This window comes from Aquila chrysaetos, chromosome 4, assembly GCF_900496995.4.
Source record: "Aquila chrysaetos chrysaetos chromosome 4, bAquChr1.4, whole genome shotgun sequence".
Classification (NCBI taxonomy): Eukaryota; Metazoa; Chordata; class Aves; order Accipitriformes; family Accipitridae; genus Aquila; species Aquila chrysaetos.
Window position 1 is genome coordinate 25,354,693 of NC_044007.1, and position 16,470 is coordinate 25,371,162.

The following is a 16,470-nucleotide window of genomic DNA, read 5'->3' on the forward strand; positions in this document are numbered from 1 at the left end:
TTTACTCCTTGTTCTTGCCTTTCCTAACCAGAAAGGGGATGTGGCAGTCGGCACGTAACCGCTAAAGCTACACTTTCCATACAGTGAGGCTCAGCAATTAGAAGATTACTCTTGCCTTTCGCCCCTGCAATTTTTAAGTCTGTCTTTACAGATTCAGGCTCCCCAGTTCAACCTCCCTTTTTCCGATGCCATCTGTTGCAGCAGACCCTTCCGCAGGGGCCTGGGAAAAGGTCCCTCTGCCTTGAAGGAAACCAGGGCTTTCAGTCCTCTGACTGCTCTGGGAACAAGCCTCTGGCAATCCAAAAACTAAGCCCAAGACTAGTTTTATCTAAGCCTGTTAAGGCTTTGTACCAGAGGACCATTCCTAAAACTTTATTCACAGTCCCACAATGAAGTCCAGGACTAGTAATTTCTCGTGGTCTCCATTTATCTTATTCTTTCACATAAACCTCTTCCCCACACATGCTTGCCCTTCATCGCTGGAAACAAACTGCACCCAAAACCCAGCAAGGTATTTTTGCGTTTTTCTGTGGCTAAGACACCCACAGGAGTTTTTGTTTAAAATAAAATAAAATAAAATCAACTGGTATTATTAGAAGGGAGGTATAGAGCTCAGAGAGGACTCTCATAGCCTGCTCCTCAAACACGCTTCTCCCGAGCAGCACATCAAGGCTATATCAAGTAGCACCTCCCATTTTTCACTCCTGAGTATCTCAACGTATGTCAGCTTAAGTAGCCAAAGAAAGAAATGGTTACTTAAGGGCAAGTGTAAATACCTTGATAGGAGTGGGAGGGAGACAAGTTTCTGTTAACAGGTTGCTCACCATGCAGAGTATGGAGAAGCGAGCATCCAGACAGCAGCTGCTGAGCCACAGCTAATCCCCCCTGGGCGCGCTGGAGCCCACTTTTCCTCTTTCCCCCCGTGCCACACTCAGCACCTACAGCGGGTGCACAAGCACCCCAGGGAGAAACCGCTTTGCTCCCTGCACTGCTTGCCTTGAAAGAGTTCATTAGCGCATGCATACGCTTGCACTCTTGGGGTAGCAATACTCAACATTTTCCCCTCCGGTATCCATGGAAAGAGATTAGCACTCCAATATTTCATTAGCCAACAGTGCTAAGTATTCCACCAACTTGTGGAAAGAGTAAAATCACTGAGGTTAATGTATTTGGTGAGGCTCTGTCGAGCAGTTTGGGATATTTTGTTTCAGTATAGCATAAGGAAAGCAGCTGTCACCTTGATTATAGTGCCCTCAGTAACCTGATACTTCTCCAACTAGTCCTAACTTCAGCCGGCTCCCCCTCCATTTGAGCAAGCACAGTTACTGATCACTTAAACAGTCAAATGGTGATTTGCACAAAAATAAGTTTTGAATTGATGCTGTAGGTCAGAGGAGGAGCACTGGCTTCATCAGCACCTCACACCCACCATTCCCATCCCTCCCCAGTCCCAGACGAGAATACAAAGGCTTGCAAGAAAACCTGAAGAGCAGGGAGAAATGCCAAGCTGCAAAGTTTGGCTCCACACACTTTCCAAAAAGCAAAGGGGATGAGGGATGCAGTGCTCAAATCATCCACATCTGCTTAAACACTTGGTTCACGTGCTCCAGTGCTGTCAAACAGACACACCTGACAAGTCAAAGATGAAGCTAGTATCCCTGATACAGTGACTCTTTTCCACCCCAGATCAGTCACCTCCAGGTTTTTCCTTGAATTATGGTCTGGCCAAGACATGTCAGCAGTCCAGCATCCACTCCCCGCCAAGAGCTCTGCCAGTACTTCAGTCACTCCACTGCCTCCTCCCCGCTCCCTCTTCTTCACTGCTGCAAGCTGAGTGAGCAGAAGGATTCCTGAGGGTAGGCAAAGGACCAGAGCAGGCCCAGTTCTTCATCAACCTTTTCTTCTGCTCTTGGATCTTGTACTTGCAACATGAGACTGAAGAGTGGTGCCAATGCTAAGTAAGTTACCTGCCTTGCCTGACAGCACAAAAGCAGCAGGGAGGGGGAAAAAAAAAAATCAGTCTAATGAGGTTGGAAGCACAAGAGATGGCAGAGAAAAAGAGCATAAAGAGCTTAAGATACAAATTACAATTAAGTGCACTATAGTTACCATGTACTGCGCAGTTTTGCTCAGAAATACTGTTAGCACAAGTCAAAAAACCCACACTGAACAAAAAGCGACATTTCTGGTAGGAAACTGGTAGTCTTACACGACCACAGCGGTGATAATGGCAAGAGAAAACAGACAAGTGACAGGTTAGACAGAATTTAAAAGCTTTCAGTTCAGGTTGCTTTGTTTGTTTTTGTCTTCTGATAAAAACAGCCTACACCTACACAGACAATAACACGGAGCACTACCCATCTCTGTAGTACGGTCTATCGTACCACCGGTGAAAAACAGACTTCTTTTTTCCCCATTTTCTTTTGAAGACAAAAGTCCATTATGACATAATGTCATTACATCTGCTTTGATTTATCCAAAGGAAAGTCAAAGCACTTACGCTATAAGCTTTAACTGATAAATTTGCATAGCTCTGTGGACAATGTTTTATAAATTAATGATTTATTTCCCTGGAAAAGAAAGCAAACATTTATTTATAAGCTGCTTCATGTTTTAGAGCTGTTCACTGAAATAGGAGTTCAGCGTAACCTGAAGTCTTTACTCATACACACAGAGCCAGCACTGCACTTCGGGCTTTGCAATTAGTCACAAAAAGACCTAGCAAATAAAAAAAAGACTTAAGGAAAGCTAATTGACAACTGCAAAGTGCAAGAGAAGGGCCCGCCTCTGCGTAATTGAAGGTCTTTTCTGTTAAGCTGCATGCTATATTTACCACCTGGCTTGTAATGGCTGCTTTTATTCAAATGCTCTGCAGTAAAATATATGCACGTGTAGGGGATGAAGACTTTATCATTGAAACCTTCTGCAACAAATTAGGGGAATGAGGAAGGCTCGCACACTTCCGCAGCAAAATTAGGTCAGGATGCCTTTGAACAGTTCCATCTGAAGGCTGTGCCAGACTTCAGATCAAATACTTTTTAGTGCATTAGACCCAACGGCTTAAGAGATGAACTTCTACACTGCTGATAATTATTACTGGTACTCTGCATTGCTGCCTCCCTCTCCACCTGTGGATAATTATAAATAGCCTACATTTTCCAGTCCCTGACACATGCCACTCAGTTAATAGCACTTCTAAAACCCATCCTTTATAACCATGGGTCACACATTTCAAATATGATGACCAGATAGCTCCACACAGATTGGGAAATTAAGACTTGCCCCACAGATACTCTTAAGTAAATGCTCCCTGAATATACATGTATGGCTAGATGACATTAGCATCACGGTAATTAATGATGTGAAGTTGTAAAGTGTCAAGTTGGCAATTCAAATGCAAACCTGTCTTTGCCCTCTGGTGCCCACGTACAGCTCTGAACCGTGGGGCCAGGGAGCATCACTGCCACTGACTCCGTCACCTCCTGCCCTGCTGCAGAACAGTCAGCCCCGGGGCTGATGCTCTCCTCCACACCAGCTGCTGCTCTTAATGGGCTTCAGGGCTATCCCCAAATAAAGCCTACTCCAGTAGCCAAGCTGGGAGGGCAGAGGCCAAAGAACTGTCCCCAGATATATAAAGCAGTTAACTATACACCTCTTCCCCGCTCAGCTTTACTGCTCACACCCCAAGGAATGGGCAATAGAACCCAGGAGCCTCCACGTCCAGTCAGGTTTGTGTAAAATTTCGTTATTAAATTAATCTGTAAATAAACTACAACAATGCCCAAACCCCCAAACTACTTCAATGAGTAAGAGGGGGTTATATAGCCAAAACAGTAACGCTGGGGTCAAATACACCTTTTGTGGAGCTTAACAGCTTAACAAGACTGGTGGTAAGAAAATCGAGGCATTCAAAATTTAAGTTGGTAAAAACTCAGACTTTTCCTTTTTTTTTTTTTTTAAGCCTTTAAAATTCACAGCTGAGTTCATTCTAGCAAGCTTGGCTGTTGGGAGGGTTGTTAAGATATACAGAAACATCCACCTCCAGTTTCCTACCGCTCCTTGTTTTGCTCTCCTGTTAGGTGACACTACTAATTGTACAGCTGCTACAGCTAGCTGCCAGAGTCTGCTCTAAGGAGGTTTTCCAATTAGGTTAGCTGAATTAAATAACGAGAGAGAGAAAGAGATTAGCTTTTTCTGTGCATCTCTAGGAAGCCACAGAGAAATCCCCAAAAATACTCTTGCTAATCCTCCCTTAGGACCCCTTCATCTCTGATCACAAATACAGAAATGCCGTGCGAGCTACTCTACTACATGGGAACCGTGCCAGCTCTGACTGTCTGTACAGCCACAATCTTCTTGACAAGGGAGCCTACCTACTTTTTTTGAGACTGAAAGCGTCTGCCAGAAGAAGTTTTCTCCTCAGTCCTCCTCAGGTTCCTCAAGTCAAATACATTTACACATTTAAACCAGTGGAGATAAGATCCTCAGATGTTATGTGAAACAGCAAGAAGTAGCATGGTGAAGAAGTACCACAGAGCCTCCTACCTGTATATTTTTCTGTCATAACCCAAAGCTGCCTAATTCTTCCAGTGCAGATAGAGAAGGTCAGAAAAATAAAAAATTAAATGATTGGCACATGACCTCAGTAGCATTACTAAATATTCACAAGCCCAGAAGACTTTTTTAACCCACAGACAAGATTCATGGTTCTCAAAAAAAGTATCAGGAAACCTTCATCACTATTAAGTTTATCTGGCTTTTGGTATATGACAAGTGATGCCACCAGGCAGAAAACCAATTACAGGTGTCCACCAGAAGAGACCTACATCAAGATGCCAAGTCACCAGCTCTTGGTAAAGTGGGAGAGATACAGTCAAGAAAGCAGCATTAGTGAAAGCACAAAACTCCAAACTAGCCAAGGGTAGAATAAGCTTTTCAGGTTGTGAATCACAGTAAGAACAGGAACAAAAGGAAACAAAGGTCATTTCCCCTTTCTAATGCCCTACAGTTACAAAACAGACAAGAAGTGGCATTTCGAGCACAGCAATACTATTAAGAGTACTGTCTCAAACCATTTTAGACCAAATGCTCTTGCGTTATCAGGAGCTCAGAATTTCCCTGAATCCAGCGAGCCCCAGCACTGTGGCACGGGCACACCTCTGCCTCCCCACCCCAGCAGAAACACTATTTATTACTGAGCCTGGGCCTCGCCAAAGGCAAAGAGATGCCCCCTTGCAGAAGACAGCCCTGCTCTTCAACAGGGCATGGCTGCTCGGGCTAAACGCCACCAGAGAGAAAAGCATTTCCAATAGGCAGCACGACTGGAGACAGCCAGTCATACACAACTTTTAACGCCCTGTCTCCTCCAGCACCTGTGTGCTTTAAGGAGTTAAGTCGTTTTTAACAGGTGGCCATAGTACCTACTTTCCTCACCCTCAAACCCTACACAGTCAGGCCATTAAGCAGCAATGAGGTATCCAAACATTATTCAATAGGTTGGAGACAAGGCTGTTAAATGGTATCAGTATATCTTTTTATAGTCAAGTTTTCAGAGTTGCCACTTCTTCAATGCCCTCATGTCATCCCTCCCCTCTACATGCCACCAGATGCTCTATGCTGCTCCGCAAGAAGGACCACAGCTCCTACCAGAAGAGCACAAACCATCTCGTGGTTTGCCACAGGGTTTCCTCACCTACCTCATGCTCACTGCCAAACTCTCTGGAAACTTCTGGAGACCTCTGCCACATTTTCACGCAGCAGACAGACATGTCCACCAAAGAGTTTTGGTCAAAAGGGAGGAAAAGGAAAATTCAATTGGCTCAAGCTGCAACATGGACAGACAATTTCAGCTGAGCCCAGAGTCCATTTGGGTCACAACAGCTCTGGCCAGGTCAGGTACAGACCTATGCTAACCACTATTCCCAGTTTTTCTCTTCAGAACAAAATTTTTCCAACTCATTCACATTTCGCAGCGACGACCATGCCTGTCCCCTTACCACAGCTTTGAGGGCAGAGGGAAAGCTGTGTTGGAGAATCAAACCACAAGCACCTGTGGGAGCTCCGGCGGATCAAATCATCCTTATGGAGGAAAACTGTTATGAAATTTTTGTATTAAATCACAAGTGAAGAAACAAGAAGAAAACCGTTTGTAAAGACCACCTTCTGTTTAAGGCTTTTTTTCCTGGTAAGGTCAGAGAAGCTGCTCCTCCCACCCTAATTCAGGCCAAGAGAATTATTAAGACAATTTTGAGAGCAAATTTGTTCTGTCTATTTAACCGGGAGTCCTTCTCATGTTCTGCGGGGCATTTCTCCTCCTGACACTTGAAAGACATACTGCCTTTCGTAAAAGACATACACACAAAAGTACATAAAATAAAAATATATGTAAAATAGAGATCTGTGTAGAATAAAGATCTATGTAAAATACACATATACACGCAAAGTTTCAAAGACCTTCCAAGCTAGAACTGCAACAGCTGCAGAGAGCTCAGCACTGTATGCTCTGTGGAAGACAGTTTGTATGGGCACTTAATTTCAAACATACTCCAAAAAGTTTCGTTTCATACCATTTTAGATGTTACATTCAAAAAAATCAGCCTTCACAGATGAGAAATAATCAAAGAGCACATGACTGGAAAATTATAAGCAACTCCACCAAAGACAAGAATTTAGAAGATATACATGGCACTTTAGTGACTTTTCCTATCTACCTCCAGGACTAGTCATCTTTCTTGTTCTACCATGGAGAAAGAGATTTGTGAGTTCCACATGCTACAGATGCTTAAGTTACTAATGATCGTAAAGCATTAATCTTCTAACATTGTATGCTGCCACAGCAGTTCTTGAGAACTTTTCACCTTCTTACAATGAGACACAAGCCAGTTACTAACATAACCAAAAGTCACACACTCTGTTCGTGGATGCTCCTTCTCCTTGCTGCACAAGCACTTACATTTACTGTGCTTGCACTGCCACCAGTGGCAAGTACCGAGTGCCCCTGAGCTCCCGACTGGAAGGAGATGCAGTCCCACAGCCAGGACAGGACCTGGATGTTCTGCAACCCCCCTTCCACAGAAAACTCAGAACCTGGTTTCTCAGCAACGTTATTCTATGCACATCCTTGCTGCAGGAATTATACACTGTTATTTATAGGGCTAAGCCATACCTATTTTTATTTATGCAATGTCACAAATTTATATTCAACGGAAGCTCAATTTTCAGATGTCCCAATGATGGTGCGTTTCCATTACTTTGAACCAGCTTCACCTTTCCACTTTGCTTCCCTTGCAGGTTTTCATTTTAAATAACAAGAACACCATCAATGTCATGTCTCCGCGCCTGCATATTTGAACGCAGAACTGCACAACACTTGAAAGGGATTCAAAGGGAAAGGCTTTGTGGAGGCTTTCACCTAGTAATCAGTTTAAGTGACACAGTGATTCTGGGATCTCCACAACCAAGCAAGCATGGATAAACAATGCAGCAAAGGAGGAATCTGCCTCCTGGACACCTCTCCTCTCCGCAGCCTGCAAGATACGCCATGTATTCAAACCCATTATTAGCCTTCCCCTGCAGACCCCCATCCAAAAAGCAAACAAGACTCAGCTCTTAAAGCCAAAAGAGATCAAGCGCACAGGGCTTGGCTGGTCACAGCTGCGCCCTCCAGCTGCTGTGTCCAGCCAGCTGTTCCTACAGATACTGCAGAGTCACCACAGCTGGAATTAATGCAGCTCAGCCCAGAGAAAGAGGAAAGCTTTCTTCTACTTGTATAACTAATGGAGGGACAGAAGCAGACATACCAGAGATGATCCTGGGGAACGTAGGAGAGATGGAAGACCTAGTTAGGTTATTCATTCATGTGGCAGCACGTACATTACATTTTTTTCTTCTCTCTCGAAACATCCTTAGTCTTGAGGCCACGCCGGCCATGTACCCAACTGCTCCCTGGGAAGTACTTCACCTCCTAGGCTGTATTACTTTAGCAGCACTGTTTCCTACAGCTCTGCGAGACCATTACAGTCACACTTCTGAAATACACTTCAAAAAATAAGGATGGGCCACTTCACACTGATCTGAAAGGTGACAAGTGACCTCCATTAGTGTGGAAGCACCTCTAGAGAAAATTACTCTTTATTATGGTTAATCAAGCAGGAACAAAACATGTCTGACAACATAATATTTAAATACAGACAATACATTCTCATTGTTAATCACAATGCTGTTTTCTGAACATTTCAATTCAGTTCCTGTGTATACCACAGGCTGTTCGACCTTCTGCAAGTCCCTTTGTCTCCTTACCATTAATAAGAGTACAAAGTATGTATTTATCTTCATGCTCACAACTCAAACACAGCCAAACAGGTTTTTATTTGAACTTTCCTAAATCAATTCACCTTTGGAACAAAAAATTTAGCTTAGAGGGGAGATTTCTGAAGAAGTTGTTTATATATAAACTAAAAATAGTGATTTCAGATGGAGTGTCCAGCTCAGGCTTTAGCTGAGCACAGCTTACGTGACACACTAATAGCTGATCTACAGACAAGGCCAAGTTCTGCAGATTCATCACCGCCCTATTAGTCATTACTTCACTTTAAATGAACCCCCTACTTGAGGCATCAAGAAAAATCATTTGTTCAGCGCAAAAGTACTTGTTGCAAACGGTTGTTAAATGCTGTGTTTTCTCCTACTGCAGTTTTCCAATACTTTTGAGGATTACATGTATTTTGTATTTCTGCCCAAATATCTAGTATGCTTTGAAAGCATCCCTCAGGGCTGAGCTAATCAAGAAAACAACATACGTACAGAGAACTGTCATTATTACAGGGTCAAACACTAATGCAGTCTTTACTCGAGAGATTGCAAATTATACTTCAACGTGAGCAAGAGAAATCTTGTTCCCAAATCACTGAATAGTGCCATGTAACCTATGAATAAATTACTAGTCCTGAAAAGATTATAGATAGCAGTTTATTATCATCTTGTAAGCATGAACTGAAGATAACCAAACAACAAGCCATTCGCAGAACAGCCTACAGTAATTCTCTCATGCTTGCTATAACACGGAGAGCAAAGCAACTTGAATGCAGACCAAAAGGCTTGTTCATGACTTGTGCGTCCTCTCTCAAATGCGGCAGCACAGAGGGCATCTTTATGACTTACATTCAAGTAGGCTCTTACATGGGGCCTCAAATAAGCTTGCCAGTCTCAAACACAACATTTCTGTTAAAAATCATACTCAGTCAAATCTATTCAGAAGACAAAAGAGCACTTTTCCGTAACTAGACAAGAGCCCTTTGTTCAGTCGTTGAGCCTTACTAAAGCCTGTAATTCTTTGCCATAAGGAAAATGTTTAAACTGGTCAATGGCAAAAGTCAATCTGGTGAGATAATGTAATTAATAAATGCCATCCATATGCCTCTCCTTGATGTTTTATAAAGACAATTGGCCATGAAGAACAGGGCAAACGGAGAGCTCTGCAAACGACTGGCTGCTCCGCAGGGAGCTCAGCTGCTGCAGGCAGGGATGAGCTCTTCTCCAGGCTCAGGACTCCCTGCCAAAACGCCACGTTCCCCACCGAGAATGGCAGGTAGCTCTCCACCATCCTCCCTGGAGGCATTAGGTCATGGCTGTGTGTTTGACGTGGGGCTTTTCATAACTCGCACCTCTGCTAGCCAAGGAATTAGGCCTTGATCTGGTCATCCTGAGATTGCATTTAAGATTAGGACCACAGAGTTTAGATCCATCAAAACTTCAAACAAACCCAAGGCTTACGGCTCATTCTCTAAAGTCCACCATCTTTATCCCATTAGCTGCAGCAATTGCTTCAAACCTACCACAGAGGTATCATCTGCCCAAGAACCACAATCCCCGTACCCGACTTCAAACCCCGAGATATTTGTCCCGACTTGTTCCTGAAGACAAGGCTCTCATCTATTTCTTCGATAAGGATCTAGAAAAAAATGCAGAGAAAACATCTCTGCACTTTAGGCCTGAGTATTAATTCAGTTCCAGTGCAGACCTCGGGGCTAAGATATTAAAAAGAGAAACTGCTTCAGTGTTTGATCTCGGGTCAAGAATCATCCGTTCTTTAATTTTTGAAAGATAAGCTAACCTGGGAGGGAAACCTGTTCCCAGAAAATGGCTCCCAAGAACATCCAGGTAAGGGGCAGCTTCATTGCAGCACCAGAATCATAATACCTGAGACTAGTGGCAAAACCCAGAGCTCCCCCGAATTTCCAGTGCACGGCAGTGCAGGCAGCTGTTGGATGGGAGCACCCAGATGTTCAGCCAGAGCAAGGGAAGCAGCCGTGGCAGATGCTGCTGGCTGATTCCAGGGGCTGCCAAGCCACAAAAAGCAATGGACGAACATTTATTAATTCTACAGTGAGAAGAAAAAGCTCACGTGAGTTGGGGAAGGGTGGAAATAAATCAAGACTAAAAAAGCTTCCTACCTTTCTTTGGAACTTACTTGGCAATGCAGATTTAACACGCTTAGGAGAGACATGCACAGCATATAAATCTGAAACGCCACCTATCTCTTCAGCCCTTCTTCCCTCTTCGCCTCTAATTACTATCTCCAAAGCCTCGCTGCCTTTTTCAAAATAAAACAACATTCCTCCTCTCCAACACACTATCAATTTTCCAAATTCCAAAAGCAAAGTAACCATTAGAAACAAATGCAGGAAAATTACAGCATCATTTTTCTAAAATACTAAATACTTCTGAAAAAATATACCAAATATTACCCTTGGATCATCCTTCAATAACTACATTTATGCCAACAAATCAGTGCTTAGATGCGTACAGAAGAAACAGAAAGACCACCCAGTTGATGTTGATGCCCCAGTCCTCTATTTTACTAAAAGCCTAAAAACCAACGCCACGCACAGGCATTGCTGATGTGAAGCAAAGTCTCCAGACTCCAGAAACCTCACAAGGAGAGCTGCAATTAACCTTCTGTTAGGAGAGCAGCACTATAACGCTACGGTACACAGCACAACCTGCTAGCCAGCAAAGTTTCCCAAAAGGCGCTTGGGCTTGCAGAGAGGATTAGACCATCACACAAGCTCTGGAAAACCAGTCGTCCCACTGCTGCGAACCAGGATGAAACGGAAAGGTTTATCAGCCTCTTCCGAATGGGAGCTGACAAGTACAGCTGGATACTTGGCGCTGCTCTCTGCTGCTATTAAAATCAGCAAGAGCCGACTCCCGCTATCATCAGGACCGGACCCAACCTTTTAAAAGGCACATCAGGCCTTTCACTTACAGAGTTTGCCTTTTCTTTCCAGGGGTTTCATGTCGCTCTCTTTCCCTCTCCTGAAAGCAAACCAGGAAACTTTCAAGGTAGCTAAAAAGCACACTTTTTGCCATTCAGCCAAGCCTGGGTGAATCCTCCATGCCCGCCGGGGTTACCGGACCCCGCTCTAATCTGACGTCTCACCGGGCGCTGCGCTGATGGCAGCAAACCACCCCACAAGCCCTGGCTGTGATCCACCAGCTTTGATGTGGGCAACGCCTGCCACCGCGCACAGGTTGGCATGAACAGGTTGGGCTCCCCCTCACCCCCCTGCATCCCACCCGTGTCCCCAAAGGGCTGCTCCCCCAGGGGAGCTGGCACGGCAGAGCAGAGCCCATCTGCGGCGCGACAGCCCGTGTCAGGGCACACAAAGCGTGCAGCCAGCATGGACAAACTGCTCCCAGGTTCAGTGGCAGGTCTCATTTCCAGTACATTTTTAACATGGCTCTGACATCTACTTGGCCCACACCAATAAAGAGGTTTGTTGGTTATATGACGCAAACACGGGGAACTCGTTGCTTTAGGAAACAAAATCTCCTGCTGTCTTCCCCTCCCACTGCCCAAAAAACTCCTGGATAATTTACTTCATCAGAAACGAGATTTTTACCTTACAGCTTTGCCTAAATAATAAACAGCAGAATCAAACAAAGGGGAAGAAATTCAGAGCTAAACCCACTTGACAGTGCTCTGCAGAGCTAGCAGGGGTTTTTTAAGCATCCATATAAAATTCCTCTTATGACCAGGACAGCCTTCTGCAGAGACAACAGATTTGGCATCTATCTTTTCCCAGAGATGCGTCTACAAAATCCTACCTTAAGGGACCATGTAGCTGCTGCCAGACATAGTGAAAGAAAAAAAAAAAAAAAAAAAAAGAGGAGGGAAAAAAAAATAGAAAAGAAAAAAAACACCCTCCCTTTACTTTTCCAATCTCTCCACAACTTTCTGGCAGCAGCAAGGGCGCTGCACCAGAGCCAGGCAGGCTCCCCCCGCCTCGCTCTCCCTCCTGCCCCCCGAACCACGCTGCCCCGGTACGCCCCGACAATCCGCCTCACGCTGCCGCAGCGTGCTCATCCTAAGGCAAAAACCCATAAAACTTAATACTATACTAATTACTGTGGCAGTTTAATAGTTACTACACCATCAGAGAACTTCGTAATAACAGCATTTCTATAAAATTAAAGTGTATTGTACCTCATTAGCCAAGGGTGTTTCTGCAGTGCAGTTACGCTTAGCGGAAACAGGAGTCTGTGTTCTTCGCTACCCTTTTTTAATTAGTCCTTAAGAAAAGTGTTTTGCCATTGTATCCTTAGAAATCCCTAATGATGAGCCAGATTTCAGGAAGGCTGTGACTGGGCTAATTTATACAATAGCTAGACAACTTCAAAAGTTAACCCAAGCTAGTGACATATTTAGTTCAGTGGAGCGGCTCATTTTAATTGGATTAAATTGTCATGGTTTTTTAATTTCATACTGAAACCTCAATTTATTATTTCCTACTATTTGCCCAAACACTGCAACAGTGTCACCCGCATGCCCCCTTCCCTCAAGACAATCTCAGATCCACCGACGGTAAAGACTAAAACCCTCTCGCCGGCCTTCACGGGCTCCGTGACATGAAAGGGTGGGAGCGCTTCGCCGGAGAGTGGCTTTCCAGAGGTACAAATCCCGGCAACCGAGTTAATTGCATTAAGCAGAGGTCCCCGGTCAGCAAATACACTTGTGGCTCGGAAAAAGTGTAAACAGCGGCATTATCCCGAGCATCTCGCAGCAAGCCCGTCGGGGAAGGGCTGGCGGGGGCGAGCGGCAGGCTCGGGCTCTGCGGAGCCGGCACCGGCGCCTCCGGGGCCGGGACCGGCGGCTGGCCGGGAGGCGCGCAGCGCTGCGCGCCCGCGCAAGGAGAGGCGCAGCAGCGCGGCGTACCCGAAGGTTCTGGGGAGTCCTGAGCCGCGCAGCCGACGGCAGTTACTGCTTTTTTTTCTTCCTCTTTGTAGCAACCGGCCGGGAAGGGGTGACTTTGCAAGGAGACGCTCCCGCCTCGCCGCCCGCGGTGCGGCCCGGCGGCTCCCGGTGCTGGGCCGGGACGGCTACAAAGCCCCGCGGGACGCAGCGCCCCGAGGGCTCCCGGACCCAACCCCGCGCCGCCGCGCAGCCCCCCCCTCCTCCGGGACGGCAGGGAAAGAGGCACCGGGGGGGGCTCCGGGGCCGGCAGGCGGCTGGGTCGTCGCGGCAAACTTGGGATGAGGCTCGCTGGAGGGCGGCAGGGTGCTTCGGGTTTTTTTGGGGGGGGTCTCTTTTTTTTTTTTTTGGAGGGGGGGTGTCTCCTGTTTGCAGAGCGCTCAGCTATCAACAGATGCCCCCGCGAACCGGTCCGCCGTCCCGGCGGGCGGCGATGCCGCGGGGCGGGGCCGGGGCTGCGCGCCCCGCGCTCGGCAGACGGAGCCGAGGCGGCCGCCCCCGTCCCGTCCAGTCCCGTCCCGTCCCGCCGCGCCCCGCGGGGCTGCCGCCCCCCCGTCCCCCGCGTCCCCGCTCCCCTCCGCCCAGCGCGGCACTCACCGGCTGCCCGGAGGCGCAGGCCACGAAGCTGACGGTGAGCGCTAGCCACACGCCCCGCATTATTCCCGCGGAGCCGGCGCGGCGGCCGCCTGGGGCCGGGCACAAAGGAGAAACCGGGGCGGGGGGGGGGCGGCGGCGGCGCTCGGCAGCGCCCGGGGGGGCGCGGGGCAGGGCCGCGGGCGCCCTCCGCACCGCCGCGCTCCTTCCGCTCCTCTCCGCGCTCCGCTCCGCTCCGCCGCTGCCCGGCGGGCCCGATGCTGCGCGGCGCTGGGGCGCCCGGGCTGCAGGCTGCGCGCTGCCGGCTCCGCCGCCCTCCCTCCGCCCCGAGTGCGCGGCGGCGGCGGCGCGGCTCCCAGTTAAACCCCGCAGAAATTCCTGCAGGATTACAACACAGATTGGCAGCTCCCCCAGCCAGTGGAAGGAGGCGGCGCGCCGCCGCCGCCGGCTCTCGCCCCTCGCAAATTCAAGCAACTTTCCCCCCACTCCTCCCCCCCGCCTCCTCCTCCGCCTCCTCCTCCTCCTCCTCCTCCTCCGCCTCGGTCTCCCCTCTCTCGTCCTCCCCCCCAGTGGAAAACATGAGCAGCGCCGCGGGTCGACGGAGCGAGGGCTGGCCCGGCATAAAAGCGGGGACGTGGAAAGGCTCCCTCTTTTCAAGGGAAATCTGGCCGCTGCCGCGTGTTTTTAGCGCTCTGCCGCCGGATTTCGCATCGCTGCTCCGCGCCGCCCTCCCGAGTTAGCCTGGGAGGCAGCGTCAAGTGTCGGAAAAAACGGGACGGAGGGGTTAAAAATCACGGGGAGGGGGGGTTGCCCCAAAATGCCAGCCCGTTTGGATCCCCACTTGGCTTTCTGCCCCAAGATTTCTTTTTTTTGGACTTTTCTCCCTCAACAGGAAGACTAGAAACTTTTAGGGGTGAGGGGGTGGCGAGTAAGAGGCAGCTGCGATTTGCACCTAGTTGAATGGATCCAGGAGCTATGTCTTCAAAATAAATATTGCAGGAATTGACAGCACCAGGAATGTGTGCTCCAGAAGCCAAAACAAGAAGTCTTGCTATGACTAGTCCATGGTATTTCTCAACTGGGGAAAATGGTGGTATTGCAGAGCTTAGGAGCCTCAGCCCGATCCGCTTGCCTATGCCAGCATGTTTCCACCGCTGAACGTGTCCGTATATTACATCAGTCATTGGACACGGAAAAGGAGCAATAACCAAGAAAGCAAAACATATCAGTCTCTCTTACAAATTACCACTTGTGGTTTAATTCAGAAGGCTGCAGGCAGCGTTTTATAGCCCAAGTCAAATGGTCACAAGGACCGTAATGGTCTCTTTTGCTTTAGCAAAACCTATCCCTCTTTAGAGGACCCCGGCCCTGGAGGGGGCAAGAAGAGCCCAGGGAGATTCTCTGGGCAGATGTTCTTCCATGCCCCTCGCCTTGCTTGCCCTGTGCTCTGTGAGTGCTTCAGCTGATGGGTGGTGTTGAGATCACAACCGTCTTCAGTTCCCGCTCTGGTTGCTTTCCTATCAAAACAGGAATGCCATGTAGGAAAATAAAGTGAATTTGGCACAAGCAATCTCTCACCCCACTCATCACTTTCCCAGCCCCTCCCAGGCAAACACGCATCCCTGGAGATCCCTGTGCAGTGTGGGTGCAGCAGCTGGCTCTGTGCTGGGAAGTGGCAGGACCCTTGTCCCCAGTGGGGTAGGTGGCAATGCCTGGAGTGCTCTCGCTGCATGCCACCCAGTCCCAGGAACGTGACACCTCTCAACAGTTAACGTGCTTGCTATTTCTAGATCCACCTTCCGGACGTGCTGTGTCATTGATTTTTAGGCTGCGTTCCCCACTGAAATCTTATCAGATTTTCAGTGGTCTGCTCCTCGTGGGTGTCACGCACAGATTGTATAATATATTCCTTATATTAAACAGATTGTTCAATATAATCCTTCTCCTTCAAAGTATGTTGCAAATACTTAGGACACGATTCTGTGTATCCCCTTCCTAGGGGTGGGATTGCAATCCAACTAACCAACAATTTCAGCGCTGTTTGATGTGGGTGAGTGAAGTGCAGTGAAGCAAAGGGAGGAAAACTCCGGTTCGGCCAAATCTGTAGGACCTCACATAGGCACGGGGTCTTAAAGGCACCCCCGTCTGCAGGGATGGGAGAGATAAAGAGGTTGCAACTTGTCCTAAGTCAAAGCGGAAACCAGAAATAGCATTCCTTATGCTGGCGGGATCCTTAACAGCAGGAAAACAGAACGCCACATTAGAAACAAATAACATAAAAGAATGAATGTGAAGACAGAGAAGCTGAGTACAGGAAGCATCCTAAGGGTTGTCAGACACCAAGGGGCAGGTGATTTACTACAGTAGGGTGTTTTTTTAGCGTTCAGACCTTTCAGGCATGTCTTTAACAAATAAACAAGCTCACATTTTCTTTCATGTTACAATCCATGATTATCAGGGATTTACGTACTTGGTAGAATCTATATCAAAGACCAAAATATCATCTGCAACCAGCAAAGGGAAGGCCTTCCTCAGGCAAAGACAATAGCAGCTAATGGGCTCCTCATGGACCACGAGTATCCATATGGGCAGCGCCCATGAAGGACTCGGGGCTAAGACCTGCA

The 16,470-nt window shown here is 47.6% G+C and overlaps 1 protein-coding gene across 1 annotated transcript in view; it reads right to left on the reverse strand.

Annotated features, from left to right (window-relative positions):
- The window catches only part of SDC2 (syndecan 2), a 59,933-nt gene extending 45,699 nt beyond the window's left edge, over positions 1–14,234 (reverse strand). Inside the window, exon 1 of the mRNA XM_030012271.2 lies at positions 13,850–14,234. Coding sequence (XP_029868131.1) covers positions 13,850–13,909 — 60 coding nt within the window. The 5' untranslated portion in view covers positions 13,910–14,234. The remainder of the gene's footprint in view (positions 1–13,849) is intronic.
- Between the last annotated feature and the right edge of the window lie 2,236 nt (positions 14,235–16,470).